Genomic DNA, 24,945 nt, shown 5'->3' on the forward strand with positions numbered 1-24,945 from the left:
ACAATCCCTCCCCCCCAAGTCCACTCTACTATGCAGCCTTCACTCAGGACTTTGTAATGACAATACCCATTCATATATCCCTTTGAAACAGTCTCTCCCTTATCTGTTTCAGTGCAATATACATCATTCCTCCCTCCTTTCCTGTCTTCCCTCAACCCTGGTGTCAGTCTCGTTTTACAACACTGGCCTTTTGCAGTATTCTTTTGTGACTGTGATACGTCACCCAGCATAATGTCCTCAGTGTCATCCATTTTGCATATTTCATGAGTTCCTTGTTTCAATGCAGCATAGTATTCTATTGTGTGAATATACCAGAGCTTCTCTGTCCATTTGCTTGTTGATGAGCACTTGGGTTGTTTCCAGCTCTATGCTATTGTGAACAAAGCCACAATAAACATGAGTGTGCAATTAATGTATATTTTTAAGCTTTGGGATTCAAGATACTATTATGTAACTTTTTACAAAGTTATATTGTGAGTGATTCTGGTGGCATAGTGTATGGAGAGTTGTTTTGCTAACCCAAAGATGGTACCTCTCTGATGCTTCACATCTACCAGTGGCTCCACAGAAGAAAAATGAGCAGTGTCCTCCTGAACACTTTGCAGCTTCAGAAAACCTGCTGGAGGGTCAGCTCCGTGGCAGCTGAGTTGAGAATAATGTTGGAAATAGGTAAAAAATTGGTTGGATATTCATGGTTGACAGTCCATCACAAAATATTGAGGAAAGAATGATGCTTCCTTATAACCAAGAACATTTACAGTTAGCTGAAACCCTCAAATAGAGTGAATACTAATCCTGAGCTGGAACTCCCATCTGCCATTTGATTTTGTCAGAGTGATATGACTGCCTAGTTGCCCCTCTAAAAACAAGCAGAACACCACAGCTAAAATTGTATCTTTCTTAAGTTTCTAAGCTTGTCTGAAATGGTCAAGATGACTAAAATGAGTACTGACTCTTAGGTTCAGAAAATATTTGAGACTCATAGGATAGCTATTTGCATACCAGATGTAAAGTAGAATGTCACAGGTTGTATTTTGTGTGTCTCAATTCTGAGTGTACAGATACCAGGAGGACATCTGAAATGATATACAGTAACAGGTGGAATTAAGCCAAATAATGTGTGTTTGAAAAAGAAACAAAGAAAAATATATGAGTGATAATTAAAGTGATTAAAAAACTTTAGTATTCTAGAGTATAATTCAGGATTGTATCCCTAAATGTTTTTTACCCTTGGGATTCTGGGGCAATCTTCTACTTACCTTTCAATACTTTCTTCCTCCAAAGACATAGATTTTTTTAAAAATAAAATCATATCAGCTTAATTTTCTATATGATCTAGGGCTGTACTTGTCATTATTAGTCTGTAGACGTGATTCATATGCTTAAAACATGGCTAGTCCAATTTGAGATGTACGACAGGTACAAAATATACACCAAATTTTAAGAAAATTTGAATGAAAAATGTATCTTAAAATTGAAAAAAATACTTATTTTATATTGAAGTTTTAATATTAAGTAAGATATAATATTAAAATTAATTTTATCAGTTTCTTGAAAACTTTTTTAGGACCGCTTTTCACTCCCTCATTCTATAAATCACATGGAAGGAGATTATAATTTTCTCTCTCAGAGCTACTGGTGGCAGATTCTAACTGCCAGAGAGATTGAGTCTTTGGACTAGCAGTGCAGCTTCATGTGGGCTATGACAATGGAACTAAATGACATTCCTGGCTGTCCCTGTGTCTCTTGGATAGTGCTAATCTGTCCAGTAGAAAATAAAAAGGCGGACAGCTCCCTCCGGTGCAGTTTACGACGTCAGAAACTTGGAAGGGTTAGCTGTGAATAGATTGCCATTTGATGGCAGTGAATTTGAGGGTTTGGGGTTTTATTTTGGTTTTTCTAATCTGATAGAACATAACAGGAGAAAGTATGCGATTTTGAGTTTTCACCTAGAATTAATCCAGAATTAAGAAAATAGACATGAGACAATTTCCAAAGAAAATGAGCTCAAAGCTGCTTTATGAGAAAGAGACTGCTTCATCTTTGTATGTTGAATAGGATTTAAACCCCTGACCCTTTAGATAGCAGTCAGATACATAATGCATTATGCTACATGGGCTCCTTTTGAGCTTACACACTCAGGAATGAAGAACTAGAAAGAATAAAACAACAAATGCAAGAATAGCTACTACCTCTATGTGTAAGACAGGAATATCTGGGGAGGAATAAATGCAGAAGAGGGGGGGACCCTTCTTCATCCTGGGCTGAGATCTTGGCCTAACCGAGTGTTGGAGAAGTTTGCTGAGATAATTCAGTGTGAGTGGATGAATCTGTTTCTATGGTGACCACAGAGTTTGCCGGGAAGCTGCCTGGTGAGTGCCATTGAAATTGGCAGCGAATGATAACTGGGTGGTCTGAATGCTAAAAATTTGAGATCATAAGATCATGGGAAAACACAGAGAAACCAGGAAAAGAATCCTCTTCATATTGGGATGTCCTACCAACATCCTCTCCTGTGGAAGCTTAATATAATGCCAATTGGCAAAAAGAGACCTGCAGGGCCAGAAGGGATGCATTTGGAATTGAGAAACAAAAGCCTAGTAACTAAGTACACCCTGTGGCATATTGTCATATGGTGTTAGATGTTCTGTGTTAGATGTTCAGTTTTTTAATCCAGAAATGTTTATATGAAATTTGAAAATTACACTGTCCAAGAAATTCAATACATGAAGTCACCACAATCCAAACACTCTAGTTAGAGAATTTTTCATCTTAAAAGATCTTAGAAAAAAGGATTACTTACCTTCTCTTAAGTTTTGTTTTCCACTCTATTTTAAGGAATACTAAGTTGGAGGTGGCCAGATCCCAGTATAAGTGATGTCTCTGTTTGCTGCTTCATGTATGTTGTGCTTACTGCTTTGTTTATTCCTGTTAGTGTTCGACTACGTTTACAGAGATTACATTCTCTCCTGGTATGGGAACCTCAGCAGAGATGAGGGACAGCTTTACCATCTCCTCTCTGAAGACTTTTGGGAAATTGTCAAACAGCTGCGCAACAGACTGAGTCATGTGGATGTGGTGAAAGTTATCTGCAACGAAGTTGTGAGAACTTTACTCACTCATTTCTATGACCTGAAAGCGGCTAATGCCAGGTAACTTTTATGTAATGAGCAACTCCTCCCCCCCTCCCCCCTTTTTCTGTATTCTTTGAAATGTTGTTATTATGTGCTGTCAAGTTGGAACTGACTCATAGCTGACCCCCAGTGGGATTTCAGAGTCAGTAAATTGCTTCAGGGGAGATTGTCCATCTTTCCCCCTTGCACAGCTAGTGGATTTGAACAGCATTCCTTTGGGTTGGAAGTGCCTCTTCTTAACATTAAGCCACCAGAGCTCCTGTCTTATTAAATATAAGGTCAAAATCTAGACATATCTTCTCTTGCTGGCACTTGCTTTGAAAATATAAAGACATGCTGTTGTTGTTGTGCAGCATCACGTCAGAAATGACCCTTCAGCAGGTTTTCAGAGGGAGTAAATCACATAAGAGGAGACTGCCTAGCTTTCTTCTGTGGAGCAACTGGTGGATTCAAACTGTATACCTTTGTATTGGCAGCACTATTCCTTACCATTAAGCCACCAGAGCTCCCTAAAGACATATTGAGGGAGAATAATGATGGTGGTCTGGAAGGGTAAGTTTTATAACTTTCTAATAGAAAATCCACTTATTTTATGAACAGTGCTTAGGTGTAGAAAATGTAAATAACAGTATTTCATCCTGTAAACATGGTCAGTTGACAGTTTTAAGAAAAATTTAAATTCTTAGGAATTTTCGTGTGTGAGTTCTATATTAAGAGATCATGACAGTATCTTCAAAATTGATTTTTAAAAAGAGCCTAATAATACAGCTTGTGGATTGTAATTAGAGAAAACATTTCAGTGTAAAAATAGCTCATGTTCAGGCACGTTAGCCTTTTGTCCTGTCACTCTTTTTCCAGAGTTCATGCCTATTAAGTGAATCTGTCTTTGTAAGAAGACTTCAAGGCTATTTCTTTCACTCGTAACAAATTCACACTTTAGGTTTTGTTGATTCGATCTTAAGTGGTTGTCTTCTTGAATATGTGTGAAAATGATGAGTTGCATATTTCAGCATTTTAATTTTTACATGACTTCTAAATGACTATACTTTTGCTTTTATTGTCAGGTGGGGATATGAACTGAGCTGGATTAGGGTGATACTCCCTACAGTTATATGTCCTGTTTCTTTGGATAATTCTATGCCTTTTTTTTTTGAGAGCAGAAATAAAGTATTTGAAAACTACATAGGAGGATGACTAAGCTTATGCATTCTTACTGGGCAGGTGGTAGCTCATATTCTCTTCTAAAAGGCAGAATTACCTGCTCTTCCCCCAAAGCAGTTCCTGTTTCTGCCCTTTGACGTTGCTCTTGCAGTTGGACCTAGTTCAGCTGCTACTGTGTTGAGCTGCAGGTCTTCAGTGTTTGCCTTTGCCCACAGATTGCCTTTTCTCCTGAAAATTAACTCTCTCAGGCTTATAAAGTTAAAATTCATGCAGCCATCAGAGACTTCCTATGCTCCTGCTTTTAGTCCTTGCAGATGAGTATTTAATAAAGTTTGTTGTGTGGCGCACATAACATAGTGCTCTTTCTGCTTGTGATAGTTTTTATCTTTTTTACCATTTATGATATTTTGAAATACTTTTTGTGGCCAAAATTTATTTCATTCTTTGAGACTCACAGTTCATAGTTTGTAAAACGTTATTGTAGAGGAGTGGTTCCTTTGACTTTTTTACTTGAAGATCCCTCTATTAAGAACCTCAAAGAACTTATATGGATCATATCTGGTTGTAACTTGTAACAACTTTATATATTACTTCCAAACCCTGAATTCAGCAATAATACATTGGTATCTTGAAATCAGGCAGGATGAGTTTCGTATGTCATGCAGTTTATAGGTACTAAGAAACTGGGCTCCCATTCTTCCTTTGCCTTCTTGGAGAGCTAGTAGTTAAAGTGCTTACCACATACTAATTAACATTTACTGTATTTAAGAAACAACATATGATCAAGAGGCAGTGGTGATGAAGGAGGAAGTTCAGGCTGCTCTGAAGGACTTGGCAAAAAATAAAGCTCCAGGAATTGATTCAATACCAATTGACGTATTTCGACAAACAGATGCAGCCCTGGATATGCTCACAAGGTTGTGCCAAGAAATCTGGAGGATAGCTACTTGGCCAACTGACTGGAAGAGATCCATATTTATTCCCATTCCAAAAATAGGTGACCCAACAGAGTGTAGAAATTATTGAACAATACCACTGCTATCACACTCAAGGAAAATCCTGCTGAAGATTATCCAGAAATGACTGGAACAGTACATTGACAGAGAACTACCAGAAATACAAGCTGGGTTTAGAAGAGGTCTTGACACACACTAGATACATTATCGCTAATGTCAGATGGATGTTGGCAGAAAGCAGAGTACCTAGAGGAATGTCTGTCTGTGTCATTGACTGTGCAAAGGCATTTGACTGTGTGGATTACAACAAATTGTGGCCAAGCTTGAGGAGAATGGGAATCCTAGAACACTTGATTGTGCCTTTATGAAACCTTGGACCAGGAAGCTGTCTTCAGAACAGAGCCAGGAAACACTGCATGGTTCAAAATCAGGAAAGGAGTGCATCAGGGGTACAGTCTGTCCCCGCCAGGAAACACTGCATGGTTCAAAATCAGGAAAGGAGTGCATCAGGGGTACATTCTGTCCCCCATACCCTTTCAATCTTTGTGCACAACAGATCATTTGGGAAGGTGGCTTTATGAGGAGAAATGTGGCATCAGGATTGGACGAAGACTCATCTACAACCCACATTATGCAGATGACACAACCTTGTTTGCTGAAACTGAGGAGAACCTGAAGTGCTTGCTACAGAAAATCAAGGACTGTAGTCTTCGGTATGTTTTGAAGCTTAACATCAAAGAAGACAAAAGCTTCTCACCACAAGGCCAGTTGGCAGCACCATGATAGATGGAGAAGAAATTGTTAAAGCTTGCTTGGCTCCACAGTCAACACTCTTGGCACTAGCAGTCAGGAAATCAAAAGACGAATTGTACTGGGAAAATGTGTTGTTGAGAAACTCTCTAAAATACTAAAAAACAGCGATGTCATTCTAGAGACTAAGGTGCACCTGATCCAGGCCATGGTCTTGGATTACTTGCTGTGTATCAGAAAGCTGGACCATGAGTAAGGATGACAGAAGAAGAATCAGTACCTTTGAGTTGTGGTGCTGGAGAAGAGTATTGAACATACCATGGACTGCCAAGAAAACAAAACAAATGTCTATATTGGAGAGGGTGAAACCAAGTTTCTCTTGGATGCTAGAGTTTGGAAGCTCCCTCTCACATACCTTGGGCACATGGCCAGGAGGGTCCAGTCTGTAAAGAAGAAAAATCATGTGTGTAAAGATGGAGCGACAGCACAGTAGAGGAAGACCCCAGATGAGATGGATTGATACAGTAATTGAGACAGTAGGGATTGGTGTGTTGGAATGAGTGAGACTGGCTCAGGACTGGGCAGGATTCAGAGCTGCTGTACATAGAGTCTCTATGGGTCACAGTTGACTTAATACTTTACAACATTTACTGCTTGTCTCTTCCTTGTAGAGGGACATGATGCTGGGAAGGATGGAGAGTCAGTGAAGGAGCGGAAGACTCTCAACCAGGTAGAATGACATGGTGACTAGTGTGGTGAGCTCTTGTGTGTCATGGAGTGTGAGGGTGGCACAGGATAGAACAGGGTTCAGGTCTTTTGTTTGTAGAGTTGCTATGAGCTATACTGGACTTGATGGCACCTAACAATAACAACTACAGCAACATTAGAAATTAAAACTAAGAAGTGTTCATAGTAGAAGAATACATAGTGTTCTTTGAGTTACCATCAGAACAATGGTATCATCATATGTCTCAAAGCTTTTGGAAAACTTTACTCTGTACTTATGAAAAGGAGAGGGACATTTCCTTAATTCTGTGAAATGCTTTTTTTTTTTTTTTATGTGAAATGCTTTTGACCTTACAGAGTCCTAACAGTCTTGATGACCACTAAGCTGCTTACATCACCCTTTGAAAATGACTGGTTTTAGAGAAGGTATCTTCTAGAAAAGGGGTATGTGTATGAATAAGGAAAATTAGGGAAAAAAAGACTTCTAGATTACTGCCTTACAGCATCAAGAGCTTCAGCCTCTCTTTTCAGAAAGCTCATTGATTCTTTGGAGTACTTGCTAATTTGCTGTGGCATCATTATATAGAGTATTCCATTGTTCTGCCTGAGAGACTTGGTCAAAGACTTGTTTGAATTTAAAGACTCATTTTAAAGTAAGCTATTTATGTTACAGTCTGATCAAGGACAGTATTTTAACTCAATATTTTATGTTAATGGCTGATAGGTTTGGAGAAGAGCAGGTGGTTGGAGAAGTTTAGTGTTTAGTTCTAGATGACAATATTTTCATATAAGAAGAGGCTTTTCATTGAGATATTTACCAATTCTGTAATTGCTGCATTTGTTGCCAATACCATGTTTATAGGTAAAACATCAGACTAATAGAAAGATGATTCCATTGTAGAAGCTCTTTCTCTGTAAGCGTCTAGGTGTTGTTTTGTTTTTTTTTTAATGCCATGGGTTGATGTATTTTACTCATGCCTAGGCTGTTCCTAGAAGCTCTGTTTTAGAATTATTAGTAAGAAAACCCTACCACTGTTTTCTAGGATTATTAATATTTAAAGATGTGCCAGTAAGTCACTGGTGTTTTGCCAAAAGATATTTGTGCCCTGGAAGTGAACCCTGAGGAACCACGATCTCATACTGCATCCAAGCACACAATAAAACTGGCATCCATGAGGCTGAAATGGATGGCTATATACATATCAGTCTTCGCCAAGTAAACAATGCCCTCAGCCTCAATCTCCATTGGTACAGCGTTTTCAAATAAAAAATGACTTTGTCAACCGTAGCATCACCTGATTGAATTGGCCACTATTAGGCAAGAGAATAATAAATTGCGTTAATAAAAGCAACACATCCTCTGGCTGACTGGAAAGCAATTGAATGGAAGCAGCTTTCCGGTCAGCCTGTGCTTATTCACAGGCCCCTCATTCTGTTGCTGCTTTAAGCCAGTCCAGATCACATTTCATTCTTGCCTCTGCTTCCTTTGTCCCATCTGTCTTATTTTAGAGAGATTTAAAATGATTATTTTTATACTAGTAAATCAATAGCATCTTTAATTTCATTGTCTCATTTAAATCTCTGCTGCTTTTTTTGTTGTTGTTGTTATTTAAGCACCAGCATGCTGTTTGAAGGAGAAAAAAAGAGTATTTTTATCACATATTTTTCTTCTTCAGTTCTTTGTCCCCTTTCATTTTTGCAGTCTCTGATTATGATGTAATTTAATGAAGCTGTACCTAAGAGTCAGACCAAGTAGGATTTGAGAGTTATTTCTGTCCTCTGTCTCTTTTGGACTATAAGGGGCTTGTTGTTAGGTGGCTTGAATCGAGTATGACTCATAGTGACTCTATAAACAACAGATTTGAATCCTGTCCTGTGTCATCCTTACAGTCTCTGACACACTGAAACCGTTACCACACTCACTGTGTCAGCCCACCTGGTTGAGGTCTTCCTCTTTTTGCTGCCTCTCTACCCTTCCAAATCTGATGTCTTTCTCCAAACCGTAATACATTTTAACTTTCAGATCCTTATTTTTTTCACATACCAACTGGTGACAGTGATATCTCCTTTATGATATAGATATGAGGACTAAGTAATACTCATATGGAACTTAACTTGTTGCTTTTGAGTTGGTACCAACTCATAGGTGACCCTCTAGTGGGTTTTCAAAGTCTGTAAAGAGTCCCTTTTCTGTCACCTGGAAGGCAAGCAATAATGAGAATCCGGTCACCAAACTGCACCAAGTTCTCTCTCTTCCTAGAGGTAAGTTAGGACAATATTTTCCAAGTAAGTCAAAGTCAGAAAGACTAGTCAAACAAGTGTGATCTGTGGAAAATTAAGAGGTGACTGCCTTGTTGGAACTCAGTGCCAACTATGAGGAAGATGCTTATATGACATTTCCTAGGCAGTGAACATGTAGCCAGTAAACGATCACCAGGAACTATGACTGCATCAGCAGATGCCTGTCTAGCCTTCCATCCAGCACTTTGAAAGGAATTGTCGTATTATTCTAAGAAGTTGCTTTTGTTGTGGTAGATTTTTTCCCCCTCCAAATTCTCCCAGTAAATGCCAACCAACTTTTGTTTTAAAATAAAATATTGCCCTTAAAAACTACTTGACAAAAAAAAAAGACTACTTGACATGACAAAGGAATATTATATCAATTTTGCTGTATTAAAATTTTTAATCTTAACAGGAAAGTGTAGCTAGAATGTAAAAGAATTAAAAATACCATCTAAAAACTAATGTGAAAGTAGGAAGATAAGTAACCGTGACGTGTGCAAGGGAGGAAGGGCAAGTAGGGAGGAATGGCAAGTAGGGAGGAATGGCAGGGAAGTCCCTGGGTTGGCAGAGGTTGGTGGACACTTGGGAGTGAGAAAGACACAGTGGAGACTTTGAAGAGATGGAGTGGTAAAAGGCATAGAGCAATGGTAGTTACTTATATGAAACTCAATATATATGAATTATTATACAAAACACATTGTACAAGAATAAAACATTCTTCTTTTGTGTAAAAGAAACACTCCCCAAAATGTAATACTAAAAAGGCAGTATATATATTAGTACATGTGTAAAGGAATACTTTCAAATTTTTTTTTGTTAACAAAAGCTTTGCTTGTTAACAATGAGTTTATCTAATTTGTTGTATAGACAAAAAATACTCATATGTTCCTGTTTACACTGATAAAGGGGAAGGTTTGACTATGCAAAGGCATGTGACTATATAGAACACATTATGTTGTGGCTAACCCTGAGAAGAATGGAAATACAAGAACAGTTGATTGCACTCATGCAAAACCTATGTTTGGTCCAGGAGGTAGTTATCAGAACAGAGCAAGGAAACACTGCATGGTTCAAAATCAGGAAAGGAGTGTGTCAGGCATGTGTCCTGTCTCCATGCTTTTTTAATCTGTATACCAAACAGCTCTTTTGAGACGCTGGACTTTATGAGAAGGTATATGGCATCAGGAGTTAATGGCATACCAATTGACATATTTCAACAAAGAGAGGCTGCTGTGCATGTGCTCACTAAGTTGTGCCAAGAAATCTGGAGGACAGCCAGCTGGCCATCTGACTGGAAGAGACCGATATTTGTTCCGGTCCAAAGAAAGATGACCCGACAGAGTGTGGAAAGTATTGAACAATATTATTAATATCACATGAAAGCAAGATTCTGCTGAAAATTATCCAGAAACAACTGGAGCAGTATGTCAACAAAGAACTGCCAGATGTGCAGGCTGGGTTTAGAAACGGTCGTGGTACTAGGGATATTATAGCTAATGTTAGATGGATCTTGGCAGAAAGCAAAGAATACCAGAAGAATGTCTATCTGTGCTTCATTGACTATGCAAAGGCTTTTGACTGTGTGGATCACAAGCAGCTGTGGCTGACTCTGAGAATAATGGGGATCCTAGAACATTGGATTGTGCTTATGGAAAACCTATGCTTGAACCAAGAGGCAATCGTCAGAACAGAGCAAGGAGACACTGCATGGTTTAAAATCAGGAATGGTGTCCGCCAGAGATGTGTTCTGTCTCCATACCTTTTCAATCTGAATGCAGAACAGATCATCTGAGATGTTGGGCTGTATAAGGAGGAATGTAGCATCAGGATTGGAGGAAGATTCATCAACAACGTGAGTTACACAGATGACACAACCTTGGCTGCTAAAACTGCGGAGGACCTGAAGTGCTTGCTGCAGAACGTCAAGGACTGCAGCCTTCAATATGGATTGAAGCTCAACATAAGGAAAAAACCCAAAAAATTTTCACCACTGGGCCAATTGACAGCATCATTATAGATGGTTAAGAGATTTAAATTTTTAACAGTTTTAGTTTGCTTGGCTCCACAATCAACACTCTCGGTATCAATAGCCAGGAAATCAAGAGATGACTTGCATTGGGAAAGTCAGCTGTCAGGGACCTCTTCATAGTACTGAAGAGCAGTGACATCAAGCTGGAGACTAAGGTGCACCTGATCCATTCCATAGTCTTCTCAGTTGTGTGCTATGTGTCAGAGAGTTGGACAGTGACTAGGGATGATAGAAAGAGAATTGATGCCTTTGAGCTGTGGTGCTGTAAAAGAGTGTTAAATATACCATAGACTGCTAGGAGAACAAACAAGTTTGTCCTGGAGATAGTGACACTGGGCTGCTCCTTGGAGGCAAGTATGCTGAAACTTAGTCTGACATGCTTTGGGCATGTTGCAAGGAGGGACTAGTCCTTGGAGAGGGACATCATACTTGGGAGGGTGGAGGAACAGCGCAAGAGAGGAAGACCCTCTGAGAGATGGATCGATTCAGTGATTCGGGTAATGGTAGTAGGTATGTCAGAGACAGTGGGGTTGACACAGGATAGAGCAGGGTTTAGGGCTCTTGTACATAGGGTCGCTATGAGTCGCAAGTGACTCAACAGCACATAACAACAACATGTGACATCAGAATTAGAGGAAGATTCATCAACCACCTGTGTTATGCAGATGACATAACCTTGCTTGCTGAAACTGAGAAGAACCTGAAGAACTTGCTGTAGAGGTCAAATACTGTAGTTTGCAATATAAATTGAAGCTCAACATGAAGAAAACAAATGTTCTCATCACTAAGTCAGTTGACAAGATTGTGACAGAGGAAGAAGAGATTGAGATTGTTGGTTCCACTATTGACACTCTTGACACCAGCAGTCAGGAAATCAGAAGATTAATTGCATTAGAAAATCTATTCAGGGACCTCTCCAGAGTGCTGAAGAGCAAGAATGTCAGTCTAGAGACTAAAGTGCACCTGATCCAGGCCATGGTCTTCACAGTTACTTGTAGTGCATTAGAGAGCTGGACAGTGACTGAGCGTCCTTAGAAGAATTGATGCCTTTTAGTTGTGGTGCTGGAGAAGAGTTTTGAACATACCATGGACTGCCAAGAGAACTAACAAGTCTGTTTTGGAAAGGGTCAAGCCAAGCTGCTTCTTGGAGGCAAGGATTTTGATACTCCTCACATACTTTGGTCATGTGGCCAGAAGAAGGATCTCATGCTTAGAAGGGTTGAGGAACAGCACAGGAGAGGAAGACACTGGACAAGGTGGATTTACACAATAACTAGTAATGTGCTGGTATGTGTAGTAATGTGTAGATGTGCTAGTCAGTGAGATTGGCTTAGGATAGAGTTAGAGTCAGAGGTATTGTGCATAGAGTCGCTATGAGTCACAAACAACTTCATGACATAAAACAACAACCTCAATAAACAGTAATAAGTTTTGTTCTCTTTATAAATAAAATGGAACTCTAGTAGCCTAGTGGTAGGAAGCTATGCTGCAGTTGCAAAGGCATGTACCTTGAATCCACCAGCTGTTCCACGGAAGGGTGGGCAGTCTCTTCCTGTGTTATTTACTGCCTCTGAAAACCTACTTGAGGATCAATTGTGGGTCACTTCCAACTTGACAACACATAACGATGACAACAACATCTAAATTAAAGGGAGCTCTGGTGACTTAGTTGTAAGGAGTTGTCCTGCCAACTAAAAGGGTCTCAGCTTTGATCTGCCAGCTATTCTGTGAGAAAAAGATGAGCAGTCTCCTCCTGTGCAATTTACTACCTCTGAAAACCTGCTGGAGGGTCAGATACCAAACGAGAAGAAGCGTAAATATAAGGGGTTTCCAGTGGTCTAATGGGTAAGAAGTTACGCTGCCATCCTAAAGGCAGGTAGTTCAAATCTACCATCTGCTCTGTAGGAGAAAGGTGGGCAGTTTCTTCCTGTGCAGTCTACTGAGTGTAAGCTATGAAATGTTTCCAACTGGAGCAATGAGTAAGTGCCATAAATAAATCATTTGGCCACAATGAGTAAGTGGCATAAATAAATCATTTGCATTTATTTGAGGATAAGGTTTTCAGATGACTTTGTGATTGAGGGAATTGTTGATAATGCTGAAGAGGTGACAGAGTTATTAAACACTTTAATTATTTCCTTTGTCTATATGAAGTATTTTTTTTACTTAATGTCATGTAACTAAGTTGTTTCCAGAATATTTTTTCTTCCCTTTTCTATCTCTTATTATTTTTAGACATGAAGAACCACCAAGGCCCTTTGTGCTGCATTCTTGCCTTAGGAACTCAGATGATGAAGTAAGATTCCTCCAAACATGTTCTCAGGTTCTGATGTTTTGTCTCCTCCCCTCAAAGGATGTCCAGTCTCACAGCTTACGCATAGTGCTTGCAGAAATTCTCACAAACAAAGGTAGACTTACAAACTTGATATGACTAATGCAGTGATAATTGTGCAAACTAATCTGCTCCTAACTAATGTGATAACAATTTATTTGACCCCTGATCAGACTTTACTGTATGACATTGGCCTTGTGGGAATGAAAGTTTTTTTCCGCATTTTAAGTTTAAATGTCACCTCAAGAGAGGATCATTTAGTCATACATGCCAAGCTTGAAATTTTTATGTAACAGATGGCCAAATGCACAATCTAGTCTGTTTATTTTAACACAGGAAAATCAGTCCTCATGCTCTCCACAGGGAAGCATCCATTTGGGATAGCTTTTGAGTTATTTGGGCCAATATTGCGTGCATTAATAAAAACAATATTATACATTAAAATTCTAAGATGTACCATTATTTAATATGCCTTTTCTGTAAGATTCATTGATAATGCCTTTGCATAAGTTTGTGAACTTGAGATAAGTAAAAAAAGGAACTGTGCTACAGTAAAGTTTACACTGGTCATTCTTTTTCAGGCATAGATTGCCATGTTTGTCTTAGTCTGGAAGTACTGCTGAAACTTATCCACCATGGCTGATCTTAGTGATACTGGGAACACTGGTGGCATAGCTCCTAGCATCACAGTAACATTTAGGCCACCACAGTATGGCACACTTGACAGACAAGTGGCATAGACACTGAAAACTTTATAAGTAACAGCAAAATATTATTTGATACACTGCTAACATAAGCCTTTTATATTAGAAGACACTGAAAATATGACAGAGTTGTACTTTGAACCATCTCAAAATAGAGTTGACTTTAAAGACATGGATAGAATAAAGTTTTCTGAACTTTGATTGACTGATATGCTCAAAATGAGAAGCAATACGTTCTAACATCATTAATGTAAATTGATAGATACTGATAAGCATATAAAAGTTGGAAAACAGAAAGATTCATAGTTAGAAATGTGTCCTTGATGGTAGAAATTACTTGCAGTGATCTAATAGAATTTTGCAAAGCCAGCTACATATTCATAGCAAATACCTTTTCCAGCAGTGTAAGTGGTGGCTATACACATGAGCCTTACCAGATGGAGCACACAGGAATCAAATGAACTTGGACAGAGACAATGGAGAAACTCACCGTCATTAGTGAGAACAAGACTAGGGGCTCATGGTGGAATGAATCAGCAGGTGCCCTTATAGAAGTTCAAAGTGTAACTGAAGAAAATGGAAACAAGTCTATAGTGCTCTAGTACAACCTGAAGTCCCTCCCACTGAATTTTGAGACTACCTCAAGAATAGATCTGATATATTGAACACCGAATAACCCAGGACATCATCAAGGACAGATTCCATGAAATACTAAACAAAAGAGAAGAAAGAAAGAAAACCTGAAAATAATTGTCAGAAGAGACTTAGAAATTTACTCCTTAACATAGAGTAGCTAAAGCAAACAGAATAAATGATGACGTAAAAGAGCTGAAAAGATTTCAAAGGATGGCTGAAAAAAAGGCAAAAAACAGTATTAAATATGCAAAAACCTGGAGTTAGAAAACCAAAAGGGAAGAATATATTTGGCATTTTATAGCTTCAAAGAATGAGAGCAAAAAAAAAAAATCAGGCCTTGATGTGTAATATTGAAGTACCATTGAACCATTTCAGTAAGTTGTCATGTTATCAGGAATCAATTACTTTGATGGGAGAAGTCAATTTACATTGATGGAGGTGTTGATGGAAAACAAGGCTCTAGAAATAGATAGAATGCTATTGAAGTATTTCAGCAAGGTAGTGTAGCACTGGAGGTATTTACTCATCTATACTAAGAAATTACTAAGTCAGCTTCCTGACCACCTAATGGGAGAGATCCATTATTTAATTCCAGTCCAATGAAAAGTGATGTAACAAAATAAGGGATTTATCAAGCTATATAATTAATAGAAAACAAAAATAGAATTTTGCTGAAGAATTATCTTTATTATTAAAGTATTAAATACTTAAATATTTAATATATAATAACAATTATTAAAATAATACTTTAATAATAAAGATAATTCTTCAGCAAAAAAATTCTTCAGCACCAGTAGCCAGGAAATCAGAAAACGTATTGCCATGGGAAAGTCTGTGGTTAGGGACCTCTCTAAAGTACTCAAGAGCAACGGTGTCTCTCTGGAGACTAAGGTGCGCCTGATACAGGCCATGGTTTTTGCAATCACTTGTTATGCATCAGAGAGTTGGACAATGACTAGGGAGGATAGAAGGAGAATTGACGCCTTTGAACTGTGGTGCTGGAGAAGAGTACTGAATGTACCATGGACTGCCAAGAAAACAAATAGATTCATCCTAGAGAAGGTTAAACCATGCTGTTCCTTGGAGGCAAGCATTCTGGGGCTTCGTCTGACATACTTTGGACACGTTGTAAGGAGAGACAGGTCTTTAGAGAGGGACATCATGCTGGGCAGAGTGGAGGGTCAGCGCAGGAGGGGAAGACCCTCTATGAGGTGGACTGATTCAGTGACTGGGGTAATCAGGATGGGTGTGTCAGAGACAATGAGATTGGCACAGGATAGAGCAGGGTTTAGGGCTGTTGTACATAGGGTCGCTATGAGTCGAAAATGACTCAACGGCACATAACAACAACAACAACAATATTAAATACAGACTTGTTAGAACAGTACATCAACAGGCAACTGTCAGATTGGAGATTGATTCAGAAGAAAATGTGAAAGGAAGGATATTATTGCTGATGTCAGAAGGCCTTAGAAATGCAAGAAAGATGTTTACCTGTGTTTTGTTGACTGCGTAAAGGCATTTGATTGTGGGAATCATAATAAATTTTGACTAACATTTTGAAGAATGGACATTCTTAAGCTTAAACTTGCTTATGTAGAGCCTGTATATTGTTGTTCAAACAGAGCGAGAGGATACTTGACGGTTTAAAATCAAGAAAGCTGTGTACCAGGGTCATCTTCTCTCACCATACCCTTTCAGTCTGTATGCTCCCTTCCAGGAAGAATCTCCCTGCAGATAACTCCTTCCTTAGAATCTGCTGGTCAGTCACAGGACTGTTGACTCTGACCTCTGGAAGAAAAAACTGGTCAGAATATATTGTTAGTGCCAGCAGGTTGAGTATGACTCATAGCAATGGTCAAATGTATAGAGTCTTCTAAATAAAAGAAAAAAATATGGTGTCATTAATTTTGGTAGCTGTGCAGCCATTTGGTTTTAACCACCTTTTTTTTCATTACTCCTTTGAAATGGAATTTATTTTGTAAAATAGCTACTTAAGTGTAGCCATAGTTTGGTTGCATCCCACATTCCTAGACAGCATTGTGCGTGTATATATTGTGTGAACGTTGTCTTGTTTGTAATTTCCTCCATTTGAGGAATTTAAAAATGTAGTTTCTATAATGTGACATGAAAAAAAAAGTAAGATTTTTTAACTTTATTTTTCTCACAGTTCTGAAACCAGTAGTGGAGTTGCTAAGTGATCCAGATTATATTAACCAAATGCTCCTCGCCCAGTTGGAGTACAGAGAACAGATGAATGAACATCATAAGAGAGCCTACACCTATGCTCCTTCTTATGAGGAATTCATCAAGCTTATTAACAGCAACTCCGATGTTGAGTTCCTGAAGCAGCTAAGGTACTTGGTGTTTAATTATAACATGCTACTAGTTACTAATTATTAATAAGTTACTAATTAGTTACCCTCTGCCTCAAATCAGTCTGGTAGCTATTGGTGAATTATGACTCATAGTGACCCTCCTTTGAGTTTTCAAGGCTGTGAATCATAATAGGAGGAGACTGTACCCCTTTCTTCCTTAGAATGGCTGGTAGATTTGAACCACTGGAGATCTGGAGATGTATGACTTTTGGATTTGCAGTTTATCTTGCTATGGATTTTGCCACCAGAGCTCTCTCATCCTCTGCCTAGTTAGATTTTTTTTTAAATGTGATTGTCATAGAAGTAAAAATGAAGATGTATTAATCTAGTTTAGTGACAGCCAAAGCTTAACCAGTTCTTCCTTTAGCAGTGCAAGTGGTTAGTATTGTCACTTCAGGTTATGCCAGATTGGATCTCCTTTGTTGTTAGGCTTGCTCAGATGCGTATTATAGAGAAGCCCTGGAAGGAGATGATGATTTTGAATTACACTACACAACATTTTATTGACTTTAGTTTTTCTTAGAAAATGTAGAGGTCCAGATTTGAACTTAAGGGATTCTTGACTCATTGGATAAGACATTTTGATTGACTTGAAAACTACTCTAGGGAATGGAACTTTATTTTATAGGGAGCTTCATCTCCTTTATTATACTTAAGATATTTTAGGGTTAAGTGTGTGTTTTTCTATTTAACTTTTTCTGTTATTATATCTATATGTGTGTGTGTATATATATACACACACACAATATGACTCGAGTATGCTTTCTTCTAAATTTTTAAAGTTTCTTTTTCTCTACTTTTTCTTTTCGTATGCTCATCTGGTAGTACATAAAGAGACTTTTTGTAAGTTTTGAATCTTACTAGGAATTTAGATTAGTCACTGATGTAAATGTAAAAAAATTAGCTAAAATTGAGTCTTTGCAGTAGTTAAAGACTTCATACTTTCCATGTTTACATTGAACTAGAGCCAACATTGAAGTAATTCATACTGTTAAATTTTATTACCTGCTAAGAGGTATACATTGTGAATGATAATTGTACTCTTGTATTTACCTGGACACTGAAAATATATGTATAATGATGGGTTCAGTAGAGTAGTGTAGTTTTGTTTACAAGTAATTTTCATTTCTTACAGGATGCAATCTCAGGATATTTTATTTTACGCCTCTTTTTCTGTATGTCTATTGTCTATATGTCTGTTGTTGTGTACAGTTGAGTCGGAACCAACTCATAACCAACCCGCCGGTGGGTTTTCAGAAGCAGTAAATCACACAGGTGGAGATTACCCATCTTTTCCTGAAGAGCAGCCAGTGGATTTTAACTGTGGACCTTTGAGTTGGCACAGTATCTACTTATGTCTAAGCCACCAGAGTTCCCTTCTAGTAGTTATTTTGGCCTGAATCTAGACATTACATTTTAATAAGTGTGACATTTTAGCTGATATAGAATACAAAAGCCAGTTTTCCAGGTTCTTTATCAGAGGCTGACATATGCACTCAAAGCTCACCTGTTGACTTTCTCTGACCCCTTTTTAAATACCATTTCATAGAAAGTGAAAGAGTTCACAATGATAGAATACCCTTGTTTTCTGATCTTCCTCTTAAAATGCTCAAAACACATATACAAACCAAGTTCTGGTTCTGGAGATGCTAACTTGATTCAGACATATATATTTGAGTATCCTCCCACCTTGCACTTTTCATGCACATTCTTCCCCCACGTCCTGCTGTAATACAACCAAGATAAAATAGAGACTACATGGTAGAATTACAATTACTTTTTAGACTCTTTTATGACCTGCTGCTGTTGTTGTTATATGCTTTCAAGTTGGAACTGATTCATAGCTAACTTAGTGGGCTTTCAGAGACTTTAACTTGCTCTGGAGGAGATTGATGATTTCCCCCCATGCAGCAGCCGGTGAGCTTGAACTGCCTGCCTTTGGATTGGCAGCACAACTACTGAACACTAGGTCACTAGAGCAGATATTTTATATTGATAAATGTGAATACAATGATTCTTAAATGTTTTTCCATGGCTAAATTATTTTATTGTAACCTTGGTTGCTGAAAGTGAGGATGACTTGAAACACTTGTTCCAGAAGATCGAGGAATGCAGCTTTCAGTGTGGATTGTGTCTAAATATCAGGAAAACAAAGATTTTTACCACTGGACCAGTAGGCAGTGTCATGATGGATGGAGAGGAAACTGAAACTGTCAACAGCTTCTTCTTGCTTGACTCCACAATTAACCCCCTTGTTATGAGCATTCAGGAAATGTGGAGACTCATTCAACTGGGAAAATCTGCAGTTAGAAACCTTTCCAAATTATTGAGGAGTAGTGATGTCAGTTTAAGGACTAAGGTGCATCTGTCTGATTCAGGCCATACTCTTTGCGATTACTAGCTGTGCATCCGAGAGCTGGACAGTGAATAAGGATGATAGAAGAAGAATTGATGCTTTTGAGCTGCGGTGTCGTAGAAGAGCGCTGAACATCCCATGGGCAGCCAAGAGAACAAACAGATATGTCTGGGAGAGGGTACAACTGGAGTGTTCTTTGGAGGCAAGAATGATGAGTCTTCTCACATACTTTTGACATGTTGCCAGGAGGGGCTGGCTATTCCTTGGAGAGGGACATTAATGTTGGGAAGGGTGGAGGGTCTGCGAAGTAGAGGAAGGCCCTCAACCTGGTGGATTGACATAATGACTGCTGCATTGGGCTCTTGTTTGTCAGGAAGTGTGAGGATAGTGCAGGACAGAACAGGGTTCAGAGTTTTTGTTCATAGGGTTGCTATGAGTTGTGCTCAACTCGACAACATTTAATAAGAAGAAGTCAGATACAGATTATTTGATAACTTTCATGAAAATTTAAGATAGTGCAATATAGGATCCATAGTGACATAGTGGCATAGTGATAAAGTAAATCATTATTCATTGTTTTCTAGACTTGTGGACTAGTGTTCTGTTTGTATGCAAAGATCCCAGCATTGTATATTTGCAGACAATTAGTGCTATAAGAGAAAGGTCTTAATAGAGATATATCAGAATTGTTTTGCATGGTTAACTATTCTTTCTTTAGTGCCATCAGTCATTTTGTACCTGAGCATAGTTGTTTTGCTACCAGATTAATGAATCTGAATAAAAATTAATAAGTTTCTCTAGGTAGGCAATTAGAAACAACTCTACAATAACAGCAATTGATATTTTTTGCTTTCAAAATTGGTGATGCTGCATAAATTATTTAATTGACTACTCTTGGTTCATCGGAAATAAAAAAAGCTGTCAAATTCAAGAGTCAAGTTTGCTTACTGCTATTGACAGAATTGCTTTTTATTTGACTCCAGACTGGAGGCCACACTGATAAAGCTTACCAACTTCCTAAGGCTAATAAAGTTTCTTTGATTGGAATCTGAATTTTTTTCTTTTCATTTCCTGGTAAATTAGATTACTTGGCTCTCTGACTTTATTAGTGTTTAAGTTCTCCCTCTTCAAATTTTTCTTAGCAAAATTTAGGGATCAATTGCCTAAGGTAGGAATTGTTGCTTTTTAAGATTAGGTAATTTGTGAAACTGTTCGCTTTTCTTATGTATGTGGGCAATAAATAGTGGAAGCAAAGCCCATCAACTCTGCTAGGCTGAAATGAACATAGGAAACAAAACACAAAGCACCTTGAATAAAGTTTTAAGGTTGTGTTGTTGTTTTCTATGGAGTCAGACCAGCTTGTAGCTGACCCTCTAACAGGTTTTCAGAGGCAGTAAATCTCCCAAGTTGGAAGCAGGAGTGCCATCAACTTCCATAAACAGCTTGCCTCCGGAAAGCCTATGAATCTGGAGAAAGGATGAAAGTCATGCATGCAGGTGTCGAGGACTTTTGTTCATAGGGTCACTATGAGTCGCTGACGACTCGACAGCACTTAACAACACAGAGAGAGACCAGTTGGCCTAGTGGACCAAAAGCGATGCTACCAAGCCAAAGGTGGGTGACTCTAATCTACGACCCTCAGGCCCCTTTTTTTATTGTTTTTTTTGTTCAGACATTCTTCTAGGTGATATAGCCCTGGTGTGTCCACTTGCCATACAGAGGTAACTTGTGGAAGCTGAACACTGTGACACTGATGTGTCCAATGCATTAATGGTTACCCATGGTGGACAGTGTTTGGTGGCGATCCCTGGTTGAAACAAGCTTGGAAGCAGGAGCGGCATCCACGTCCGTAAATAGCTTGCTTCCGGAAACCCTGTGAACCTGGAGAACGGATGAAAGTCACGCAAGTGCCAAGGACTCTCATTCATAGGGTCACTATGAGTCGCTGACGACTTGACTCAACGGCACCGAACAACAATAACAAATCTCCTGAGAGGAGATTGCCTGTCCTTCTCCCATACAGTAGCTAGTAGATTTATACTGCATGCCTTTGGGATTGCAGTACAGATTTTTACCAGTAGGCCACCAAAGCTCTGTTAGAACTAGAAGTGCTTCCTCAAATAAACGAAATCATTCTTTTTCAGCCTGGTTGTGGATTAGACTGGCTTGGTACCCCTAAGGGAGCTCTACTGGCCTAGAGTAAGGAATTGTGTAGCCAATCCAGAGGCACATAGTTCAAAGTCACCTGCTGCTGCTTGGGAAAAAGATGAGTAATCCTATGTGATCTACAGTTCTGGAAACCTGCTGGAAGGTCTGCTAAGAGTCTGTCTGACTGAACAGTACATAACAACAGGTATCTTAAAAAAAATTACACCACCACATCCCACTGTAGCTGGTTTTAAGTCAGGCTCCAACTGATAGTGATCTGGTGTATAACAGAATGAAGCTTTGTAAGCTATGATGAAAAGGTTTCAGCAGCTCTTTCATGCTGAGATAGAATGAGAAGTACCTAGCCCTGTTTTTCTGGGGGGAAAAAAATCAATGCAAATTTAGTTTTAAAAAAGACGCTCAGTAAAAGGAAATGCTGTCTATAAAAATATTCTAAAAGCCCTTTTCATTTTATGAGAAATAAAAATACATGGACTTCAAAATGTGATTTCTTCTGTTAGTGTTTGAGAAATAGTAGAGGACACAGAGGTGGAAGTGAAGCATTATCCGAGGACACAGACTATTTTCATTCATGAGGAAATACAAATCTGAGTATTGGTTGTTCTTGTTGTTATGTTAGGTGTATGTTAGGTGACCACGACTCATAGTGACCTTATGAAAATTTGGTAAGAGGAGACATGTTGATATAAAGAAACTTGGAGTCTTTCCAGATCACTCTGGGCTAATGATTGGAGTAGCATTACACTGTGGGTGAAGTATATCTGATTTATAAACTGCTGTTAGGATTAAGAGTCAGTTTGAGTAAAGCACTTAGCCCAGTGTCTGGCACATTGATAATTGTTAGCTGCTATTATTGTTAGCTCTGGTGGCCTAGTGGCAAGGAGCTGTGCTGCAATCCAGAAGGCGCTTGGTTCGAGGCCACCAGTTGTTCTGCAGAAGAAGGATAGGCAGTCTCCTCTTGTGCAAGTAAGTGCCTCTGAAAACCTCCTGGAGGGTCAGCACTGGGTTTGTTTCGACTTGATGGTATAAAACATTATTGTTAGCAGACATTAATGGTTCATTTGTAGAATTCTTGCCTTTTGTGTGGGAGAACTGGGTTCACTTCCTAGGGTGTGCACTTTGGGTGCAGCCACCATAGGGGAGTCTTGTGTGTTGCTGTTGTAATGATCTCCTAGACTATGACTGACTAGGCTTCATGATCTACTTTTGAAAATTACCCTGAAAGCTTAGGATACTTTAGACTGCTTTGTTCCACATCTTCCTAACTGGAGCTGTTCAAGTAGTGTAAAGGTTATGGAGATAGAAGGCAGGGTGTAGAGTGAATACTTCTATTTCCTACGAATGGAAAAGGGTTTGATAGCATGCTGTAATGTTTTTGTGGAATGAACCTTTGTCTGAACACTAGAAAGAAAAAAGTTTAAGAGACTCTGTAGTAGAAAGTACCTCTTACTTTTCTGAGTTCTAACTCCAAATGTTTCCATTTTCTATAACTCCTTCCACAATGACACTTCCTGTGTAATGCCGGTAAGCTTACCTCGTGAAAAGATTGCTCTGAACATTGCTATCAAAGACACAAAAACAGAGATAGCTTTCTGTGTATAACACTGACAACAATGGAAACACTTAATGACATCTATGATTGGTAGGGATCTAGGAAAATAGGCAGCCTCATGTCCTGTTGGTGGGACTGTAAATTATTATCTTTCTGTAATAAAACTTTGTGATATGAAAAACAAGTCACAATTATAAATCAGTAGTAAAAAAAAGATAAACAAGTCACAAAGTATGTATCCTTTTTGATCCATAATTATTTATGTAAGAATTTATAATAACACAGTCATGAATAAATGCAAAGTTTTCTCCAAGAGTATTTCCTGCAAAATGCTTAACATGGCTTAATTAGAAAAATTTCAGTGCATGTTGTCACAGGGGACCAGCCCCTCAGAAAGGGTATCGTGCTTGGAATGGTGGGAGAATAGAGGAGAGGAAGACCCTTGACAAGATGGATTGACATGGTGGCTCCAACAGTGGACTTAAGCACAGCAGAGATGAGTATGACAAAGGAGAGGACAAGATTTTCATCGATACATAGGGTTGCTGTGAGTCAAAGTCGATGGCTCCTAATAAAATATGGTGCACTACTATACCACAATGGTATTGCTTAATATTATCAAATAATATAGGAAAATATTAATTATGACTTGCTAAAGGGAGCCCTGGTGGCCTAGCGGCAAGGTGTTGCACTGCCATCCCAAAAGTACATGGTTTGAATCTACCACCTGCTCCTTAGGAGAAAGATGGGCAGTGCAATTTATAGCCTCTGAAAACCCAGTGAAAGGTCAGCTATGAATTGGTTCCTCATCTCGACAGCATATAACAACAACAACAAAAATACTTTGATAAATTAAAAAATTAAAGTTGTCTATTTAAGTAAATTCTATTTTATAAAACAACTAATACATGTTTGCATAGAAAAATTGTTATAAAGGTATATCAGATGTTAATAGTGGTTAACTTTGGAAATTGTGCTTTGATGTATATTCAGTATACATGTGTTCCTTTAGAAAAAGGTAACTGTGACTCAGACCAAGAATGTAAAATCAGCCTGGTTGTTTATTATTGGAATAACAGACACATAGGACAACTTCAGGTTAACAGCAAACAGTATTTCTCTCAAGTACATACAGTTGTTGTTGATTGCTTTCGAGTCGAACACTGCAGCTGCCAGATATCATAGCAGTCCCTTTCTTTGAGTGATTACTGCTTTCTTACTAATTTTGTTCTTAGAATATCAAAAGCTTTGCTCTCTGAAACACTGTCTGTAGAAATGACACAGTTGATTCTTATTTAGAGGATCTAAGTCACTTTGACACAGAGAAGCAGCCTCCTTTTACAGCCTAGATGCAGAGCTACAAATTAAGCGTTTTCTGAGTTCAGCTTCTCATTTATCTAAGGGGAGAGGAATTTAGCTCCTTTGAAGTTAACCAACTGATACAGCCCTATTGGAGCCTGTCAGACCCCTACTTCATTTTCATTTCATCCAAACTACACCCTGCCTCAGAATCTGATGTTACCGTTATCTTGTCACTTATTTGATTAGCGATCCTCCTGATTATTCTGTTTTACAGTCTCTTCGTCATTGCAGTGGTTCAGCAGATCTGATTTTGTTGGGCTGCAGATCTCATTTTGTTGGGCTGCAGATTTAATCCTATGTGCTTAGGTTCATTGGGATAATAATATGAATAACACAACACTTATTTTGTATGTGTGTTTTACAGTCATGATACTACAGGCTTCTTGGGTCCACAGTGTTTTATATAATCAGATAAAC

At 38.6% G+C, this 24,945-nt stretch overlaps 1 protein-coding gene across 1 annotated transcript in view; it reads left to right on the top strand.

Moving 5' to 3' along the window:
- The window catches only part of SNX25 (sorting nexin 25), a 134,058-nt gene that overhangs the window by 10,297 nt on the left and 98,816 nt on the right, over nt 1–24,945 (top strand). Inside the window, exons 2-4 of the mRNA XM_006882242.1 lie at nt 2,936–3,152; nt 13,275–13,447; nt 16,882–17,068. Coding sequence (XP_006882304.1) covers nt 2,936–3,152; nt 13,275–13,447; nt 16,882–17,068 — 577 coding nt within the window. The remainder of the gene's footprint in view (nt 1–2,935; nt 3,153–13,274; nt 13,448–16,881; nt 17,069–24,945) is intronic.

The sequence above is a fragment of the Elephantulus edwardii genome, unplaced genomic scaffold (assembly GCF_000299155.1).
Source record: "Elephantulus edwardii isolate Elephantulus edwardi_28Jun2011 unplaced genomic scaffold, EleEdw1.0 scaffold00018, whole genome shotgun sequence".
NCBI classification, from domain to species: Eukaryota; Metazoa; Chordata; class Mammalia; order Macroscelidea; family Macroscelididae; genus Elephantulus; species Elephantulus edwardii.